General features: G+C 48.4%; 2 protein-coding genes across 15 annotated transcripts in view; one reads left to right on the top strand and one right to left on the bottom strand.

Moving 5' to 3' along the window:
* Nucleotides 1-21,777, top strand: part of LOC127610499 (high affinity choline transporter 1-like) — a 60,043-nt gene that overhangs the window by 18,721 nt on the left and 19,545 nt on the right. The gene's annotated exons all lie outside the window — the stretch shown is intronic.
* Nucleotides 2,368-21,156, bottom strand: LOC127610510 (high affinity choline transporter 1-like). Of its 13 annotated transcripts, none has more exons than XR_007964879.1 (10): nt 20,886-21,105; nt 19,269-19,473; nt 19,032-19,148; nt 18,496-18,651; nt 18,163-18,311; nt 17,931-18,074; nt 17,645-17,798; nt 16,439-16,656; nt 14,958-15,685; nt 2,368-2,582 (listed from the first exon to the last, which is right to left on the bottom strand). XR_007964879.1 is itself a non-coding variant. In XM_052080728.1 (10 exons), exons 3-10 carry the CDS (start codon nt 9,038-9,040, stop codon nt 3,381-3,383), a joined length of 1,647 nt encoding a protein of 548 aa, XP_051936688.1. In that variant the 5' UTR covers nt 9,041-9,061; nt 12,005-12,126; nt 21,009-21,099; the 3' UTR covers nt 3,347-3,380. The 13 variants fall into 13 exon arrangements, 10 of the variants coding, with proteins under 10 accessions (XP_051936688.1, XP_051936696.1, XP_051936695.1 ...); XM_052080728.1 differs by lacking the exons at nt 2,368-2,582; nt 14,958-15,685; nt 16,439-16,656; ... (4 more) ...; nt 19,032-19,148; nt 19,269-19,473 and adding exons at nt 3,347-3,905; nt 4,040-4,257; nt 5,833-5,986; ... (4 more) ...; nt 8,857-9,061; nt 12,005-12,126 and having other exon boundaries at nt 21,009-21,099; XR_007964878.1 differs by lacking the exon at nt 2,368-2,582 and adding an exon at nt 14,058-14,340.

The raw sequence follows: 21,777 nt of genomic DNA, 5'->3' as shown, positions 1-21,777 counted from the left end.
GCTTCTCCTCGTTCCCTCCTGGTACCAGAATCGAGTCTCCTGTCTCCTCCTTTTGGTTATTCCTGAGTGTCAAATTGGACCAACCTGACAACACGTCCGGTCGGGATTGTTAGTAGGGCTTGGGTGGGACCTCCAGACACAATTTTGTTTTCCCTTTTGCAAAAAATAAATAATAAAAAATCCCAAAGAAATAATAAAAACTATATATGTATGGATAGCACAGATGCCTCTGAACATTTTGAGTGTTTGAAAAAAAAAAAAAAGAATGTTTATATAACAGGGCGGCCCGGTAGTCCAGTGGTTAGCACGTCAGCTTCACAGTGCAGAGGTACCGGGTTCGATTCCAGCTCCGGCCTCCCTGTGTGGAGTTTGCATGTTCTCCCCGGGCCTGCGTGGGTTTTCTCCGGGTGCTCCGGTTTCCTCCCACATTCCAAAAATATGCATAGCAGGCTGATTGAACACTCTAAATTGTCCCTAGGTGTGAGTGTGAGCGTGGTTGGTTGTTCGTCTATGTGTGCCCTGCGATTGGCTGGCAACCGATTCAGGGTGTCCCCCGCCTACTGCCCGGAGACGGCTGGGATGGGCTCCAGCACCCCCCGCGACCCTAGTGAGGATCAAGCGGTACGGAAGATGAAATGAAAAAAAAAAAATGAAATCACGTTGAAAATAACTGTTTCTAAAGTTTCCTCCATCAGTATTTGTTTCAGCCCCCACCCACCCCACCCAAAAAAAATAAAATAAAACGCTAGCCTAAAATGAATTTTCAGCTTACTGTTGCATCGCTCCAACCGACTGCCAACATTTCACATGACAGCCCTCCGCTGTCATGTGAAATGGCGCTGGCTGGACGTTGCTGAATTTTGCCTATATTCCCCCCACGCCCTCCGCCCAAAAATATCTCTATTTGTTTTGCTTGACCTTTGCCACACCTTTGTCCAGGAGACAGAGCTCGCGTTCCAAAGAGCAAATGATGGTGAACTGGAGGCGGGAGAGAGACAAGCTGGTCGCCGCCTTGGAGGTCCAACTTCACAATCTTCTCTCCAGCCAGGCTGACAAAGACAAAATCATCCAGCAGCTTGGCGACAACAGCGATAGAGTATAAGGCGCGCCTTGGAGATTCATTCAATTTTAACCCTTGTGTGCTCCAAATTAAAAAGGCCTTAAATTACGCATTTTACAATTTTTGTAATGATGTATTTTGTGTTATATAAACATTCATTCATTCATCTTCAGTACCGCTTGATCCTCACTAGGGTCGCGGGGCGTGCTGGAGCCTATCCCAGCCGTCTTTGGGCAGTAGGCGGGGGACACCCTGAATCGGTTGCCAGCCAATCGCAGGGCACACATAGACGAACAACCAACCACGCTCACACTCACACCTAGGGACAATTTAGAGTGTTCAATCAGCCCGCCCAGGAATGTGGGAGGAAACCGGAGCACCCGGAGAAAAGCCACGCAGGCCCGGGGAGAACATGCAAACTCCACACAGGGAGGCCGGAGCTGGAATCGAACCCGGTACCTCTGCACTGTGAAGCCGACGTGCTAACCACTGGACTACCGGGCCGCCCTGTTATATAAACATTCTTTTTTTTTTTTTCAAACACTCAAAATGTTCAGAGGCATCTGTGCTATCCATACATATATAGTTTTTATTATTTCTTTAGGATTTTTTATTCTTTATTTTTTGCACAAGGGAAAACAAAATTGTGTCTGGAGGTCCCACCCAGGCCCTACTAACAATCCCGACCGGACGTGTTGTCAGGTTGGTCCAATTTGACACTCAGGAATAACCAAAAGGAGGAGACAGGAGACTCGATTCTGGTACCAGGAGTGAACGAGGAGAAGCGTTCGGTTTCAGTTCTCGGCACGTAACCCTAACGATCTCCCCCTTCACCTCCTCATTTATTGGGAAACTTGTGTGCAAATGTCACATTAACATCACGTTGCAGCTGGTGTTGATGTCTCCATTCACTGTTCGCCCTTGCTCACTGTTTAGTCTCGACAGCTATCTCTTCGCAACCACGTCCTCGGAAAGGTGGTTGCGACCCTAACCTTTCACACAGTACAGCAAGCAAATGTGAGCATATAAAGAAGAATATATAATGATTATAGATGTGAGTAAATAATAAAGGATATATCTTTATTGAAGGCATGAGCGTTCTTCTTTGCAAGCAAAATCAAACTATCATGACAGGCAGAAGCATTCTTCTTTGTGAGCATAAATTGACGATCGAATAATACGCGAATGTATGATTACTAAAAAATAATAAATCCAACACGGGGCGACCCGGGCGCCGTCACCGTCAAGATCACGCGTTCGAACCGCAAGAGGAAGAGCACCGACACGGACAAGGTAGGGAAACGCCCCTCCGTCCGTGACCGTGGCGCCACATACAACGCAAATGTCGATATATGTGGCGCCACAAAAAAATAATTGGGTGCCACCTCTCCTTTGACAAATACTCCCGGGCATATTTCCTTCACCCTTTGCGAAAAGAACTGACCAAGACAGATGAGGGAGTCATTTGCACGAGTTGATTCCTTGAGGGTGGTTCGCTCCAAGTCACTTTCAAGGAGACCACCTGCTTTATTAAGATATTTTGTGATGTTTTCTTTAATCAATGTATTTTTTTCTCAGTGAAAAAACTGCTTTGAGATGATTGCATGACTTGGTGACTTGCTTGCCTAAGCAATTCCAGAGATGGACTCTGGAGCCTGCTTTGACGACTTCAGAGATAAACTATTTAGCCTGCCTTGACGACTTCATAGTCTGCTTTGTTTGAATTGTCAAAACTTGATTGAGATCAATGCCACTTGATTACACAACAAACAGTGTGGCGTAGGGGGAGGTGAGAATGGCCACTCACCCCTCCCGATGCACACACTTTAGAGGATAAAAGGAGGGGAGCGATGCTCCTTTAGCGGAGTCTGCTGCGGGTAGCGTACGGACGCCCAGCTTGTATTGAAGCTCACTCTGCTGAGGGTGTTGGCTCTCCACCCAAATGGCATACGGTAAGAGTTCTTTAGCTTCATACAACTTGTTTGAACTGTGTTATCATTTCTGTGTGGGACCAATAAAGTGCCTATTGTTGGTAGCCAGAAGTGTCTTGTCGTTATTTCTGAGTGCCTATCTCCGACGATCCTTTATAAAACTTGATATTCATTCAAATTGAGTATCAGAAGTGTTTCAAAACACCACCCGACCGTGATGCCCTCAAAGCACCAAACCAAATCCAACCATAAAAAACGAAAGAGGCTTAGTTCCCACTATTGCCGTTATGTATTGAATCAGCTCATACATTTTGTGTGTGTGTGTGTGTGTGTGTGTGTGCATGCGTGTGTTGGCAATAAAGTCAATTTAATTTGGAGTGTCTGCTGACTCAGCAGCCAGTGGTCAACATGGGCCCGGTGGCGTCGACGTTGTTCTCCACGCACGCGGGGTCCTGGGTGGGGGTGGGCTTCTGGAAAACGTGCAAAACGTCCCAGGCAGCAGGAAGCAGGCGGTGGCGGAAGATCCGGGACGCCAGGAAGGAGAAGAACAAGATGGAAGCCAGAGAGCAGAGCATGGCCAAGGTTTTGACGGGGAAGTGCTGCACGTAGACGCCAGCACGGTGGTCCCAAATACCGCCCGGGAAGCGCAACACGGGCGGCAGGCCCAGCTGGGGCACACCGCTCAACACGCGGACGGCGAAGCCCGCCACGCCGCCCAGGATGGCGCCGTACGCGTTGGTGACGGGAAAGAAGACGACACAGAGCAGCTGCGGGAAAATCACGTTATAGGAAGTCTCGGATGCCACGATCCAGAAGATGACCACGCTGGCCTTCAGGCGGGTCAGCGCCGTCCCGACCACGCCCACCACCACCACCGTCGCCCGGATGGCCAGCTGCAGCTCACGCTCCGACGCCTGCCAGACCACAAATTCACCGTTTCCACTTCAGTATTTTAGTTTCTAGTATCAGTATTTCCCTTTCCCACACATGTGATCAGCATTCATTCCGCCTCAAAGCCCTTTCACGCTGACTTTTGCGGCTTCCGCACCTGCGGCCTGAGGATGTTTTTGTAGAGGTTGGCGGTGAAGACGGAGGCGGCAGACAGCAGGGCGGAGTCGGCTGACGACATGACGGCGGCGGCGACGCAGCCGATGCCGATGATGGACACGTACGAGGGCGTCAGGGTCTGCAGCACCAGGGGAAGAACCAGCGCCGCCTCGTCACGTTCGTAAGGGGACGGAGAACCGTATGTTGTCGCGTTCCAGTCTGAAGACAAAACTCACTTTCAACTTCACCGGTCCATCCATCCGTTTCAACTGCGCTTATCCTGAACAGGAGAGCCTATCCCGGCTGACTACGGGTGAAAGGCGGACTACACCTGTCACGTTCCGTGCCTGCCTGCAGGGGGCGGGTTTTCTTTTTCCCCGACTGCACACCTGTTGTTAATCTCGGGATGATGATGCTTCCTTTATTAGGAGACTCCGGCAGTTTACTCACTGCCGGAGAATTCCATACCGTGCCATATTGCTCCCGCGCTCGATCTCGCTTTTGTCAATTGACCAGTTGCCTTTTTGCCTTGCGGCCGTTACCCTTGTTATTCGCGTTTTGCTCCTAGATTTAGTATTGCTCTTATTTCCGCCAAATTCAGGTCCTCCTCGCGTCGTGTTGTTTTCCGCGAGCGTTTTCTGTTATAGTACCCTTCTTGTTATTTCCTGGTCCTTATTTGACCAGCGTTTTGTGTTACCGTTTTTCCCTGTCGGGCTCTTTCTGTTTTTTTTTTGTCATTAAAGACAATTTTTCGTTGACAAGATTTTTTCGTTGTCTGTTCTCCGGGGATCCAACCTTTATTTTCATTGTTCTGCACGAAGCGATAGTTATCGCTTCGGACAGAACGTGACAACACCCTAAACTGGTCACCAGTCAGTGACAGGCCACATATGGAGACAAAGAAAAACATCCACAGCCCTGTTTACATAGTCACTAACCCTTGTGTGCTCCAAATTAAAAGTGCCTTAAGTTACGCATTTTACAATTTTTGTAATGATGTATTTTGTGTTATAAAAACATTCTTTTTTTTTCAAACACTCAAAATGCCAGCCAGGCTGACAAAGACAAAATCATCCAGCAGCTTGGTGACAACAGCGATTGAGTATAAGGCGCGCCTTGGAGATTCATTTAATTTTAACACTTGTGTTCTCCAAATTAAAAAGGACTTAAGTTACGCATTTTACAATTTTTGTAATGATGTATTTTGTGTTATAAAAACATTTTTTTTTTCAAACACTGAAAATGTTCAGAGGCATCTGTGCTATCCATACATATATAGTTTTTATTAGTTCTTTGGGATTTTTTATTCTTTATTTTTTGCAAAAGGGAAAAACAATTGTGTCTGGAGGTCCCAACCAAGCCCTACTAACAATCCCGACCGGACTGAATTATAATGGGTCTCTATGGTGCAAAATATGTAAATTGTGAAGATTAAGGTATCAAAACGTTTTTTTATTATTGCTGCAATGCCTGAGAATTATCAGCCGGTGATGTCATGAAATCTAGGCGATTTTAGAACCCCTCCATAGGTTTCAGGTCTCTCGTGTTTTTCTGAATGCCTATGCCTTTGATTCAAAGACATCATTTTACATTTATCGCAAGCGGTGCACTACGAGGGCTAAATAAGACCGACACACAGCACACCCCTTTGACACTAACCTTTGCCCCTTTTACACAAACATATGAAGTGACACATACAGACCTTCCCAACTTCATACGGACAAACAGGAGAACTGATATGTGTCTCGTCGCCACGGCCCGTCTATGCATCCGAATTTTTCAAGGCGCTCTCACCCGTGGATGCCCCCACGGCCCCCAGCAGCATCGGCGGGATGCAGAACACGATGAAGACGGCGGCGGAGATGAAGCAAACGCGCTTGGCGGTGGACGGGGACGACATGGACAGCGTCCTCTGGTGGAAGGGCTGATATCCCAGACTGCCCAAAGCCTGAGAGAACAGAGGCCGACCCCCCGCCCCGCCGCCCCCCCCACACAGACACATGCATACACACTTCAGTACTTGCGTGGCCTGACAAGTGGCATGTTAGTCACTCATTGCATGTGTGTGTGTGCGCGTCAAGTCAAGTCAAGTCAACAGTATTTATAGAGCACTGTCAAACAGCCATCGCTGCATACAAAGTGCTGTACATGGAGCGATTTAACATACACAATAAACAGTAAGACGAATCGGTAATAAAGGCGGTAGAAAGCACCAAGCAGTAAAATCAAGAACAAATCTAAGTCATGCTGAGTCGAACGCCAAAGAATACAAGTGGGTTTTGAGGAGGGCTTTAAAGATGGGCAGCGAGGAGGCTTGCCGAATGTTCAGTGGGAGGTCATTCCAGAGAGAGGGACCAGCAACAGAAAAGGCTCGATCCCCTCTGAGCCTCAGTTTAGTCCTTGGTACTTCTAATAATGTCTGGTCCACAGACCTGAGGCGCCGGGCAGGTGTGTAGGGTCGGATGAGCTCAGAGAGGTAAGGTGGCGCGAGATTATTCAGAGATTTCAAAACAACGAGAAGGATCTTGAAAATAACTCTAAAATGAATGGGGAGCCAGTGAAGGGATGCCAGAGTAGGAGTTATATGCTCCCACTTACGAGTACCAGTCAAGAGGCGAGCAGCGGCATTCAGGACCAGCTGAAGGCGCTTAATGGAGGACTGGCTGACTCCAAAGTACAGGGCATTGCAGTAATCCAGCTGGCATGTGACAAAGGCATGAATTACTGTCTCGAAGTGTTCATGTGAGAGGAGAGGTTTTATTTTGGCCAGCTGTCTAAGGTGAAAGAAGCTGGATTTAACAACGGCACCAATTTGCCGATCGAGTTTGAAATCACTGTCCAGTTTAAGGCCCAAGTTTGAGACCGTTGATTTCAGATAAGGAGACAGGGGGCCCAAGTCTACAGGATGGAATGTACAAGGGCCACTGGGATCAAACAATATCACCTCTGTCTTCTTTTGGTTGAATTTCAAGAAATTTTGTGCCACCCAGGATTTGATTTCTTTCAGACAGGATAGGAGTGGCCTTATTGAGAAGGCGTCTTTCTTGCTCAGTGGGACATAGATCTGGCAGTCATCTGCATAGCAGTGGAAGGGAATACCATGTTTCCTTAAGATGGAACCCAATGGGAGCAGATACAGCCAGAACAGCAGAGGCCCCAGAATTGAGCCCTGTGGAACACCACATGACAGGGGAGCAGTGCGTGACTCAGAGCAGCCAAGGCTGACACAAAACCACTTAAGAGCACTGCCGCCAATGCCCACCAAGTGCTGCAAACGAGTCAGCAGAATACTGTGATCCACTGTATCAAATGCTGCAGTTAAGTCCAATAAAACCAGACACACGTGGTCTCCAGAGTCATTTGCCAGGAGGATGTCATTAGAGACGCGTGTGTGAGATTGTGTGCGTGTGTGCGTGTGTGTTTGTCCCTGTGCGAGTGCCTCAACTCCCTCACCCACAGGAAGAAGCTATCCACGAGGATCCATATGTTGCTGACGTTCCAGTCGCCGACCCAGGGCGCGTGCAGCGTGTTGTTCATCATCGTGGAACCGATGGGCGCCACGTGAGGATTGGACAACGCGAACGGAACGCACAGCCACTGTACAAACATGCACACACGCACACGCAATGAGTGAATGAGTGGTCAGTCTGTGAGTGAGTGAGGGGGGTGACGGGGTGTTTGTGACCAGGCTGAAGAAGATGAGGAGCAGCTGGATGACGTCGGTGTAGGCCACCGAGTAGAGGCCGCCCAACAGCGTGTACGTTATGGCCACGCAAGCCGAGATCCAGATGCACACGCTGAACGACATGTCCAGGACCACGCTCATGGTCATGCCTGAAAGAAAGCACACACACACACCACGCACGATGTCACAACGGGGACACGCTGCACGTGCGCTTGGTGTTTGTGCCAGTGTGTACGTTTTTCGGTGGGTGTATGTGAGAAGGAACGTGTGTGTTAATGTGTCTGCGTGGCACAATGCAAACTTGTGCGAGTGCATGCGTTGCGTGCGCATCACCCAGGCCAATGAGGGTGCCGGGCACCCAGAAGAGGTCGAGGAAGATCGAGATGGAGCTGAAGACGGCCGTCAGGCCTTTGCCGTACTTGCGCTGGAAGGGATCCATCATGGTGACACATTTGGTGGCGCGCATCGGCCCAGCAAACACCAGCCCGCCTGTTGGAGAGCCAACATCATCTTGGCAATCGGCCGTCGGGAAATAAAAAGCTCGCACACTTAATTTACGTGTTTGTTTCAAACTGACAATGTGTAGTTTTCAGCAAAAACCAGGAAATATTATCTGCCAAACTGCCACATGAACTGAGAGGAGTTGCGTTCACTGCCACCGTACAATGCCTGGATCTCCAATTTTTGCTCACGTGTCAAAGGAAAAAAACAGATCTCATATGATGTCTCAGACCTCAACGCCTGTTGTGAGTCACTTTTATCTCAAAGCACCACTGCATAGCCCTTTTATATTGATTAAATTAGCTAAGTGCAATAGAAATTATAATCATCATTATTATTACAAATAATAATATATGTATAGATATCATGTGTGTGTGTGTATCTACTGTATATTTACCAATAATAAAGGATGTGCTGTCGCCCAGCACGAGAGCGGTAGCCCAGCCCATGCCCATGGAGGGTGTGTACACCATCTCGGCGAGACCCACGATTATGCCGCCTCCGACCCACGTGGCTCCGGGAAAGAAGAACAACAAGCACATTGACTCCGCGGGGAACCCCACCCCCACCCCGCACCACACACACACACAAAAAAAAGAACAAGATGGAAAGTTGCTTGGAAAGGTGCTCACCTGTCATGGTGAAGACCCCCATCAGCAGGCTGATGTTACGGTTTGCAAGCAACGACATCTCCAGGATGCCGCTCCTCTGCTTGCGCTTCAACCTCCTGGACCTGACTGACGCCCAGATCCCGATGCCGAGGACCAGTGCGTAGAAGAAGACCATGGAAATGATGCCCGGAATGTTGGCGGCCATCTTGGAATGAAAGACACCCCTCTGCAAAAATGGCGTGGGAGTTTCTTCTGGTCATCCAAACTTTTGCTGCCACCAAAAAATATATTCGTCAAGTTGGTGTTTTTCCAACGGAGGGTTTGGAAGAGTGTCCTGATATAGGTAAATTCAATAAAAGACGCTGCGGCTGTACCATGAAGCTCATCAAGGTGAGTACGCGACAGGATGGACAGTGCTATGAAAACGAAACATCAGATTCCAACAAATGAAAAATCCAGTCCAATCTGATCTTCTGGAGCACTTGCTGGACACGATATGTCTGTCACTCTTATTGAGCTCACAAACTTCCCCACTGTCCTGTGGTGTTCCACAAGGCTCAATCCTGGGGCTTCTGCTGTTCTCACTGTATCTGCTCCATCTGAAGTTCCACTGCTATGCGGACGACTGTCAGATCTATGTTCCGCTGAGTTTTCTCATTGAGGCCACTTTTATTCTGCTGAAAGGAAATCAAGACCTGCATGCCACTAAATTTCTTGAATTTCAATGAAAAGAAGATGGAAGTGATGGTGTTTGGTCCCAGTGGCCCTTGTACGGACAAGATCAGTTCCCGGCTCCTCAGGACCTACTCTGACCAGCTGTGTAACATTGTCCAGCACATCTTCAACCTGAGCCTGAAGTTGGGCAGAGCTCCACAGCTGTGGAAAACTTCGTGCCTGGTCCCAGTGCCCAAGACCCCCCACCCTAAGGAGCTGAACAGCTACAGACCTGTGGCGCTGACGTCTCACCTGATGAAGACGCTGGAGAGACTCATCCTCGCACACCTTCGACCGCTGGTGAGCCCGTCACTGGACCCGCTGCAGTTTGCCTATCAGCCTGGCATCGGCGTGGAAGACGCCATTATCTACCTCCTCCACTCAGTGCTGTCACACTTGGAGAAGGCTGGGAGCACTGTGAGAATCATGTTCTTTGATTTCTCCAGTGCCTTCAACACCATCCAGCCCAATTTGCTGGGAGGCAAACTGGAGAACGCCGGAGTGGACCACCATCTCACAGCATGGATCATAGACTACCTCACAAATCGGCCGCAGTACGTGAGATTGCAGAGCTGTGAGTCGGACGGGCTTCTCTGCATCACTGGAGCGCCGCAGGGGACTGTTCTGGCTCCATTCCTGTTCACCATTCCTGTTCTACACCTCGGACTTCAGACACGTCACTCAAAACTGCCACCTTCAGAAGTTCTCCGATGACTCTGCGATTGTTGGCCTCATTACAGAAGGGGACGATCGGGAGTACAGGGGACTGACAAAGGACTTTGTGGACTGGTGCCAGCAGAATCTCCTCCAGATCAACCCTCGGAAAACTAAGGAGTTGGTTGTGGATTTCTGCAGGAAAAAGTCCTCACCAGCACCGATGAACATGCAGGGTATGGACATAGAGAGGGTGACCTCCTACAAGTACCCTGGTGTTCTTCTGAACGACAAACTGGACTGGTCTACAAACATGGACACCCTGATTAGGAAAGGACAGAGCCGACTCTTCCTACTCAGGAAACTGAGGTCTTTTGGGGTTCAGGGGTCACTCCTTAAGACGTTCTATAACTCGGTGGTGGCCTCGGCCATCCATTATGGCATTGTCTGCTGGTCAGGCAGCATCTCAGCCCGGGACAGAAAGAGACTGGAGCGACTGGTCAGGAAGGCCAGTTCTGTCCTGGGTTGCTCCCTTGACACTCTGGAGGAGGTGGGCAACAGAAGGATGCTAACTAAGCTAAAAGCTATGATGGCCAGTCCCTCCCACCCCCTCCAGCCCGCCCCGACAGCACTTGGTAGCTCCTTCAGCCAGAGACTGTTGCACCCGCGCTGCAAGAAGGAGAGATACCGACGCTCGTTCCTACCGACTGCTGTCAGGCTGATGAATAAAAAATAACAATCATAATACTAATAATAATTAAATGATGTGAAGGAAAATCGTAAATAGTACTGCGATTTATCCATTTTGTGTTCATATTGCATTTAATTGAAAGATGTTTGTTGTTTTTTTCTCTTTCTCCTTTCTTCTTTCTACATACATTCTTGCTGCTGGAGGCTGTGAATTTCCCCAGTGTGGGATGAATAAAGGATATCTTATCTTATCTTACATCCCACCCTGCGGACTTGGGTCCCACGGTTCCTTATCTTATGGCAACAGTCTCCACCTTGGGTCTTAAACTGCACCGTGATTTGACATTGGACTGGTAAATTGGTGCCATTGTTCAATCCAGCTTCTTTCATTTTAAGCAGCTGGCTAAAATAAAGCCTCTCCTTTCTCAAAAGCACTTTGAAACAGTCATTCATGCCTTCGTTACATCTCGGCTGAATTACTGGAACGCACTTGATTTTGGAGTCAGCCGATCCTCCATGAAGCGTCTCCAGTTGGTCCAGAATGCTGCTGCCCGCCTCGTGACTGGTACTCGTAAAAGGGAGCACATAACTCCTCCTCTGGCATCCCTTAGACTTGATATACGATATTTGCTCCATGTACAGCACTTTGTATAACAGCAGTTTTTCAGTGCTTGAGAAATAGGCCAGAGTTGAGTTGAGAATTGGAGCTATTTCCATAATTTGACTGGCAATGGGTGTGGTCCAATGTTGAAAGTCATTTGAATGAACATTTGCGGTGACAAATGTTAATTTTCATTCGATATATAGGATCAAGTAAACTCTGTCAATAGCCGCACCTTTTTAAGCCGGAGGGTCAAGTCGCAACTTGTGCAAACTTGATTCGCAAAAATAATGAGGTGACAGCACTTGACGCCGTCCTGTTTTTGCTCAGAGGTGGACAAAGTGAAGAAGATGCGAAGACAGTGTTCTTGACCTGTCTGCATTGCAACCTTGCAAGTGTGAGTGCCCAGAATTGTGGAAAAGTCTGCCCGGGTTCAGTAAAAATCAGATCGCGACCCGCTCTTGATGTTTCTTGATCAACATCACGGTGGAGTCGCAAGCGTCAGCTTACCTTGTGCTGCAAAAGACCGACGGCAGATGTTTGCTGCTCCCGTCTTTTTCTTCAACAAAACTCTCCACGTGGCCGAGTAGAGCCTTTAGATGAGAGCGTCTGTCCTTCGGACGTCACCTGGACTGCCTTTGAACCATGCCAAGTTTCTCCGTGCTAATTGTCGCATGTCTCCGCCCCTTGCCAGACATGCGACGCGATGACGGGAGAAGAGCTTTTAACCCATGACCGGACCGAAAGCGCCACCTGGCCGGGAAGGCTGAGCTGGTGAGCTGCCCTGGTCTTCCATCGGCATGGTCGAGAGTCGTCACGTAGTATTCCTTACATTCCTTTGGGTGTTGTTCCCCCCCCCCACCTTGAATGTTGCATCGCTGTCACCAACTGGTATTTTCCTTCTGCTGCAATTTGAAATGCCGCTTGCTGGACGTTGTCAACGTTGCTGAATTTTGTCTGCATTGTCTTACCCGCCCTCCACCTCCCAAAAAAATTTTGTTTTGCTCGACCTTTGTCCAGGAGACAGAGCTCGCGCGCCAAAGAGCAAATGATGGTGAACTGGAGGCAGGAGAGAGACACGCTAGTCGCCGCCTTGAAGGTCCAACTTCACAACCTTCTCTCCAGCCAGGCTGACAAAGACAAAATCATCCAGCAGCTTGGTGACAACAGCGATAGAGTTGTTGAAATTAAAAAGGCCTTAAGTTACGCATTTTACAATTTTTGTAATGATGTATTTTGTGTTATAAAAACATTCTTTTTTTTTTCAAACACTCAAAATGCAAGCCAGGCTAACAAAGACAAAATCATCCAGCAGCTTGGTGACAACAGCGATAGAGTATAAGGCGCGCCTTGGAGATTCATTCAATTTTAACCCTTGTGTGCTCCAAATTAAAAAGGCCTTAAATTACGCATTTTACAATTTTTGTAATGATGTATTTTGTGTTATATAAACATTCATTCATTCATCTTCAGTACCGCTTGATCCTCACTAGGGTCGCGGGGCGTGCTGGAGCCCATCCCAGCCGTCTCCGGGCAGTAGGCGGGGGACACCCTGAATCGGTTGCCAGCCAATCGCAGGGCACACATAGACGAACAACCAACCACGCTCACACTCACACCTAGGGACAATTTAGAGTGTTCAATCAGCCTGCTATGCATATTTTTGGAATGTGGGAGGAAACCGGAGCACCCGGAGAAAACCCACGCAGGCCCGGGGAGAACATGCAAACTCCACACAGGGAGGCCGGAGCTGGAATCGAACCCGGTACCTCTGCACTGTGAAGCCGACGTGCTAACCACTGGACTACCGGGCCGCCCTGTTATATAAACATTCTTTTTTTTTTTTTTTCAAACACTCAAAATGTTCAGAGGCATCTGTGCTATCCATACATATATAGTTTTTATTATTTCTTTGGGATTTTTTATTCTTTATTTTTTGCAAAAGGGAAAACAAAATTGTGTCTGGAGGTCCCAACCAAGCCCTACTAACAATCGCGACCGGACGTGTTGTCAGGTTGGTCCAATTTGACACTCAGGAATAACCAAAAGGAGGAGACAGGAGACTCGATTCTGGTACCAGGAGTGAACGAGGAGAAGCGTTCGGTTTCAGTTCTCGGCACGTAACCCTAACGATCTCCCCCTTCACCTCCTCATTTATTGGGAAACTTGTGTGCAAATGTCACATTAACATCACGTTGCAGCTGGTGTTGATGTCTCCATTCACTGTTCGCCCTTGCTCACTGTTTAGTCTTAACAGTTATCTCTTCCCAACCACGTCCTCGGAAAGGTGGTTGCGACCCTAACCTTTCACACAGTACAGCAAGCAAACGTGAGCATATAATGAAGAATATATAATGATTATAGATGTGAGTAAATAATAAAGGATATATCTTTATTGAAAGCATAAGCGTTCTTCATTGCAGGCAAAATCAAACTATCATGACAGGCAGAAACATTCTTCTATGCGAGCGTAAATTGACGACGCGAGAATCAATCGAATAATACGCGAATGTATGATTACTAAAAAATAATAAATCCAACACGGGGCGACCCGAGCGCCGTCACCGTCAAGATCACGCGTTCGAACCGCAAGAGGAAGAGCGCCGACACGGACAAGGTAGGGAAACGCCCCTCCGTCCGTGACCGTGGCGCCACATACAACGCAAATGTCGATATATGTGGCGCCACAAAAAAATAATTGGGTGCCACCTCTCCTTTGACAAATACTCCCGGGCATATTTCCTTCACCCTTTGCGAAAAGAACTGACCAAGACAGATGAGGGAGTCATTTGCACGAGTTGATTCCTTGAGGGTGGTTCGCTCCAAGTCACTTTCAAGGAGACCACCTGCTTTATTAAGATATTTTGTGATGTTTTCTTTAATCAATGTATTTTTTTCTCAGTGAAAAAACTGCTTTGAGATGATTGCATGACTTGGTGACTTGCTTGCCTAAGCAATTCCAGAGATGGACTCTGGAGCCTGCTTTGACGACTTCAGAGATAAACTATTTAGCCTGCCTTGACAACTTCATAGTCTGCTTTGTTTGAATTGTCAATACTTGATTGAGATCACTGCCACTTGATTACACAACAAACAGTGTGGCGTAGGGAGGGATGAGAATGGCCACTCACCTCTCCCGATGCACACACTTTAGAGGATAAAAGGAGGGGAGCGATGCTCCTTTAGCAGAGTCTGCTGCGGGTAGCGTACGGACGCCCAGCTCGTATTGAAGCTCACTCTGCTGAGGGTGTTGGCTCTCCACCCTAATGGCATACGGTAAGAGTTCTTTAGCTTCATACAACTTGTTTGAACTGTGTTATCATTTCTGTGTGGGACCAATAAAGTGCCTATTGTTGGTAGCCAGAAGTGTCTTGTCGTTATTTCTGAGTGCCTATCTCCGACGATCCTTTATAAAACTTGATATTCATTCAAATTGGGTATCAGAAGTGTTTCAAAACACCACCCGACCGTGATGCCCTCAAAGCACCAAACCAAATCCAACCATAAAAAACGAAAGAGGCTTAGTTCCCACTATTGCCGTTATGTATTGAATCAGCTCATACATTTTGTGTGTCTGTGTGTGTGTGTGTGTGTGTGTGTGTGTGTGTGTGTGTGTGTGTGTTGGCAATAAAGTCAATTTAATTTGGAGTGTCTGCTGACTCAGCAGCCAGTGGTCAACATGGGCCCGGTGGCGTCGAGGGTGTTCTCCACGCACGCGGGGTCCTGGGTGGGGGTGGGGGTGGGCTTCTGGAAAACGTGCAAAACGTCCCAGGCAGCAGGAAGCAGGCGGTGGCGGAAGATCCGGGACGCCAGGAAGGAGAAGAACAAGATGGAAGCCAGAGAGCAGAGCATGGCGAAGGTTTTGACGGGGAAGTGCTGCACGTAGACGCCAGCACGGTGGTCCCAAATACCGCCCGGGAAGCGCAACACGGGCGGCAGGCCCAGCAGGGGCTCACCGCTCAACACGCGGACGGCCAAGCCCGCCACGCCGCCCAGGATGGCGCCGTACGTGTTGGTGCCGGGAAAGAAGACGGCACAGAGCAGCTGCGGGAAAATCACGTTGTAGGCAATCTCGGACCCCGCGATCCAGAAGAGGATCACGCTGGCCTTCAGGCGGGTCAGCGCCGTCCCGACCACGCCCACCACCACCACCGTCGCCCGGATGGCCAACTGCAGCTCACGCTCCGACGCCTGCCAGACCACAAATTCACCGTTTCCACTTCAGTATTTTAGTTTCCAGGATCAGTATTTCCCTTTCCCACACATGTGATCAGCATTCATTCCGCCTGGTATATTAAGATATTTTGTGATGTCTTCTTTAATCAATGTATATCTTCTCAGAAATAAACTCTTGAACTCGCTTTGGAATGCTTTTAAATGATTGCAAGTGAGATAAACTCTTGAACTAGCTGCATAACTTGCATGCCTAAGCGACTTCATAGTTTGCTTTGCTATGTTCCTGAATTGTCGAAACTTGTTTGCAAAAGAGGGAACAAGGCAAGATGTTCTCGTGGAATGCCACTTGGTTACACAACAAACAGTGTGGCGTAGGGGGAGGTGAGAATGGCCACTCACCCCTCCCGATGCACACACTTTAGAGGATAAAAGGAGGGGAGCGATGCTCCTTTAGCGGAGTCTGCTGCGGGTAGCGTACGGACGCCCAGCTCGTATTGAAGCTCACTCTGCTGAGGGTGTTGGCTCTCCACCCTAATGGCATACGGTAAGAGTTCTTTAGCTTCATACAACTTGTTTGAACTGTGTTATCATTTCTGTGTGGGACCAATAAAGTGCCTATTGTTGGTAGCCAGAAGTGTGTTGTCGTTATTTCTGACTGCCTATCTCCAACGATCCTATTAAAATTGACACTCACACCGATTGAGTGTCAGAAGTGTTTCAAAACACCGCCTCAAAGCCCTTTCACGCTGACTTTTGCGGCTTTCGCACCTGCGGCCTTAGGATGCTGTTGTAGAGGTTGGCGGTGAAGATGGAGGCGGCAGACAGCAGGGCGGAGTCGGCCGACGACATGACGGCGGCGGCGACGCAGCCGATGCCCATGATGGAGACGTAGGACGGCGTCAGGGTCTGCAGCACCAGGGGAAGAACCAGCGCCGCCTCGTCACGTTCGTAAGGGGACGGAGAACCGTATGATGTCGCGTTCCAGTCTGAAGACAAAACTCACTTTCAACTTCAACGGTCCATCCATCCGTTTCAACAGCGCTTATCCTGAACAGGAGAGCCTATCCCGGCTGACTACGGGTGAAAGGCGGACTACACCCTAAACTGGTCACCAGTCAGCATATGGAGACAAAAAAAAACATCCACAGCCCTGTTTACATAGTCACTAACCCTTGTGTGCTCCAAATTAAAAAGGCCTTAAGTTACGCATTTTACAATTTTTGTAATGATGTATTTTGTGTTATAAAAACATTCTTTTTTTTTTTTTTCAAACACTCAAAATGTTCAAAGGCATCTAAGCTATCCATACATCTATAGTTTTTATTAGTTCTTTGGGATTTTTTATTCTTTATTTTTTGCAAAAGAAAAAACTTGTGTCTGGAGGTCCCAAACAAGCCCTACTAACAATCCCGACCGGACGTGTTCATGTAAAGTTGCAAAATTGGAATGACCTCAACCCAACAATGTGGCATGCTTACATCTGTCCAAGCAAAAACAAAGCGATTGACGTAAAAATCGCGTGAAATGGATGTATACACATTAGGTTTACGATGAATTAAAAAATCTGAATTATAATGGGTCTCTATGGCGCAAAATATGTAAATTGTGAAGGTTAAAGTATCAAAATGTTTTTTATTATTGCTGCAATGCCTGAGAATTATCAGCCGGTGATGTCATGAAATCTAGGCCATTTCAGAACCCCTCCATAAGTTTCAGCTCTCTCGTGTTTTTCTGAATGCCTTTGCCTTTGATTCAAAGACATCATTTTACATTTATCGCAAGCGGCGCACTACGAGGGCTAAATAAGACTGACACACAACACACCCCTTTGACACTAACCTTTGCCCCTTTTACACAAACATATGAAGTGACACATACAGACCTTCCCAACTTTATACGGACAAACAGTAGAACTGATATGTGTCTCGTCGCCACGGCCCGTGTATGCATCCGAATTTTTCAAGGCGCTCTCACCCGTGGATGCCCCCACGGCCCCCAGCAGCATCGGCGGGATGCAGAACACCATGAAGACGGCGGCGGAGATGAAGCAAACGCGCTTGGCGGTGGACGGGGACGACATGGACAGCGTCCTCTGGTGGAAGGGCTGATATCCCAGATTGCCCAAAGTCTGAGAAAACAGCCCCCCCCCACCACCACCACCACCACACAAACATACACACACACACACACACACACACACACGTGTGTGAGATTGTGTGCATGTGTGTTTGTCCCTGTGCGAGTGCCTCAACTCCCTCACCCACAGGAAGAAGCTATCCACGAGGATCCATATGTTGCTGACGTTCCAGTCGCCGACCCAGGGCGCGTGCAGCGTGTTGTTCATCATCGTGGAACCGATGGGCGTCACGAGAGGATTGGACAACGCGAACGGAACGCACAGCCACTGTACAAACATGCATACACGCACACGCAATGAGTGAATGAGTGGTCAGTCTGTGAGTGAGTGAGGGGGGTGACGGGGTGTTTGTGACCAGGCTGAAGAAGATGAGGAGCAGCTGGACGACGTCGGTGTAGGCCACCGAGTAGAGGCCGCCCAACAGCGTGTACGTGATGGCCACGCAAGCCGAGATCCAGATGCACACGCTGAACGACATGTCCAGGACCACGCTCATGGTCATGCCTGAAAGAAAGCACACACACACACCACGCACGATGTCACAACGGGGACACGCTGCACGTGCGCTTGGTGTGTGTGCCAGTGTGTACGTTTTTCGGTGGGTGTATGTGAGAAGGAACGTGTGTGTTAATGTGTCTGCGTGGCACGATGCAAACTTGTGCGAGTGCATGCGTTGCGTGCGCATCACCCAGGCCAATGAGGGTGCCGGGCACCCAGAAGACGTCGAGGAAGATCGAGATGGAGCTGAAGACGGCCGTCAGGCCTTTGCCGTACTTGCGCTGGAAGGGATCCATCATGGTGACACATTTGGTGGCGCGCATCGGCCCAGCAAACACCAGCCCGCCTGTTGGAGAGCCAACATCATCTTGGCAATCGGCCGTCGGGAAATATCACACGTTTCTTTCACACACATTATCCTCTCGCGTGGCCCTTTCACAACCGCTGTGCTGAAGTAAAAGTTCTGCTGAATTCATTCCATTTTATTTTGCCAAGGAGCTGCACGAAATAAAATCATCTGGATCAGGTACATGTTTAAGTTGACTCGACATCTACTCCAAAAATCTATCCGCAAAGGTGTTTCTATTCAATGCAGCCGGTTGACAAAATAAATGGAGTCAGTGTCTATCTGAGAAGTCTGAAAAGGTCTGACTGAAAAGTTTTAGCTTTCCCTTTTAATATATGTATAGATATAATGTGTGTGTGTGTGTGTGTATATATATTTACCAATAATAAAGGATGTGCTGTATCCCAGCATGAGAGTGGCAGCCCAGGCCACGCCCATGGAGGGTGTGTACACCATCTCGGCGATACCCACGATTATGCCGCCTCCGACCCACGTGGCTCCGGGAAAGAAGAACAACAAGCACGCTGATTCGGTGGGGGAACCTCACCCCCACCCCGCACCACACACACACACAAAAAAAAATTAGAAGATGGAAAGTTGCTTGGAAAGGTGCTCACCTGTCATGGTGAAGACCCCCACCAGCAGGCTGATGTTACGGTTTGCAAGCAACGACATCTCCAGAATGCCGCTCATCTGCTTGCGCTTCAACCTCCTGGACCTGACTGACGCCCAGATCCCGATGCCGAGGACCAGTGCGTAGAAGAAGACCATGGAAATGATGCCCGGAATGTTGGCGGCCATCTTGGAATGAAAGACACCCCCCTGCAAAAATGACGTGGGAGTTTCTTCTGGTCATCCAAACTTTTGCTGCCACCAACAAATATATTCGTCAAGTTGGTGTTTTTCCAACGGAGGGTTTGGAAGAGTGTCCTGATATAGGTCAATTCAATAAAAGACGCTGCGACTGTACCATGAAGCTCATCAAGGTGAGTACGCGACAGGATGGACAGTGCTATGAAAACGACACATCAGATTCCAACAAATGAAAAATCCAGTCCAATCTGATCTTCTGGAGCACTTGCTGGACACGATATGTCTGTCACTCTTATTGAGCTCACAAACTTCCCCACTGTCCTGTGGTGTTCCACAAGGCTCAATCCTAGGGCTTCTGCTGTTCTCACTGTATCTGCTCCATCTGAAGTTCCACTGCTATGCGGATGACTGTCAGATCTATGTCCCGCTGAGTTTTCTCATTGAGGCCACTTTTATTCTGCTGAAAGGAAATCAAGACCTGCATACCACTAAATTTCTTGAATTTCAATGAAAATAATACGGAAGTGATGGTGTTTGGTCCCAGTGGCCCTTGTACATCCCACCCTGCGGACCTGGGTCCCACGGTTCCTTATCTTATGGCAACAGTCTCCACCTTGGGTCTTAAACTGCACCATGATTTGACATTGGACTGGTAAATTGGTGCCATTGTTCAATCCAGCTTCTTTCATTTTAAGCAGCTGGCTAAAATAAAGCCTCTCCTTTCTCAAAAGCACTTTGAAACAGTCATTCATGCCTTCGTTACATCTCGGCTGAATTACTGGAACGCACTTGATTTTGGAGTCAGCCGATCCTCCATTAAGGGTCTCCAGTTGGACCAGAATGCTGCTGCCCGCCTCGTGACTGGTACTCGTAAAAGGGAGCACATAACTCCTCCTCTGGCATCCCTTAGACTTGATATACGATATTTGCTCCATGTACAGCACTTTGTATACAGCAGTGGTTGTTTTTCAGTGCTTGAGAAATACACCAGAGTTGAGTTGAGAATTGGAGCTATTTCCATAATTTGACTGGCAATGGGTGCGGTCCAATGTTGAAAGTCCTTTGAATGAAAATTAATATTTGTCACCGCAAATATTAATTTTCGTTCGATATTCAGGATCAGGGAAAATCTGTCAATAGCCGCACCTTTTTAAGCCGCAGGGTCAAGTCGCAACTTGTGCAAACTTGATTCGCAAAAATAATGAGGTGACAGCACTCGACGCCGTCGTGTTTTTGCTCAGAGGTGGACAAAGTGAAGAAGATGCGAAGACAGTGTTCTTGACCTGTCTGCATTGCAACCTTCCAAGTGTGAGTGCCTAGAATTGTGGAAAAGTCTGGCCGGGTTCAGTAAAAATCAGATCGCGACCCGCTCTTGATGTTTCTTGATCAACATCACGGTGGAGTCGCAAGCGTCAGCTTACCTTGTGCTGCAAAAGACCGACGGCAGATGTTTGCTGCTCCCGTCTTTTTCTTCAACAAAACTCTCCACGTGGCCGAGTAGAGCCTTTAGATGAGAGCGTCTGTCCTTCGGACGTCACCTGGACTGCCTTTGAACCATGCCAAGCTTCTCCGTGCCAATTGTCGCATGTCTCCGCCCCTTGTCAGACATGCGACGCGGTGACGGGAGAAGAGCTTTTAACCCATGACCGGACCGAAAGCGCCACCTGGCCGGGAAGGCTGAGCTGGTGAGCTGCCCTGGTCTTCCATCGGCATGGCCGAGAGTCGTCACGTAGTATTCCTTGCATTCCTTTGGGTGTTGTTCCCCCCCCCCCCCCCCTGAATGTTGCATCACTGTCACCAACTGGTAATTTCCTTCTGCTGTAATTTGAAATGCCGCTTAATGGACGTTGTCAACGTTGCTGAATTTTGTCTGCATTGTCTTACCCGCCCTCCACCTCCCAAAAAAATTTTGTTTTGCTCGACCTTTGTCCAGGAGACAGAGCTCGCGCTCCAAAGAGCAAATGATGGTGAACTGGAGGCAGGAGAGAGAAACGCTGGTCGCGGCCTTGGAGGTCTAACTTCACAACCTTCTCTCCAGCCAGGCTGACAAAGACAAAATCATCCAGCAGCTTGGCGACAACAGCGATAGAGTATAAGGTGTGCCTTGGAGATTCATTCAATTTTAACCCTTGTGTGCTAAAAATTAAAAAGGCCTTAAGTTACGCATTTTACAATTTTTGTAATGATGTATTTTGTGTTATAAAAACATTCTTTTTTTTTTTTCAAACACTCAAAATGCAAGCCAGGCTAACAAAGACAAAATCATCCAGCAGCTTGGTGACAACAGCGATAGAGTATAAGGCGCGCCTTGGA

This window comes from Hippocampus zosterae, chromosome 11, assembly GCF_025434085.1.
Source record: "Hippocampus zosterae strain Florida chromosome 11, ASM2543408v3, whole genome shotgun sequence".
NCBI lineage: Eukaryota > Metazoa > Chordata > Actinopteri > Syngnathiformes > Syngnathidae > Hippocampus > Hippocampus zosterae.
The sequence above is the reverse complement of the archived record's forward strand: the minus strand, read 5'-3'. Positions and strand labels throughout refer to the sequence as shown.

Excerpts from the sequence above, each read along its gene's own strand:
- LOC127610510 (XM_052080736.1), bottom strand. The coding sequence starts at position 19,452 with ATGGCCGCCAACATTCCGGGCATCATTTCCATGGTCTTCTTCTACGCA. Across the intron at positions 18,075-18,162 it reads TCCTCATCTTCTTCAGCCTG|TGGCTGTGCGTTCCGTTCGC; the intron begins GTCACAAACACC and ends ATGTTTGTACAG. Across the intron at positions 5,987-17,930 it reads TGGATAGCTTCTTCCTGTGG|GCTTTGGGCAGTCTGGGATA; the intron begins GTGAGGGAGTTG and ends CTGTTCTCTCAG.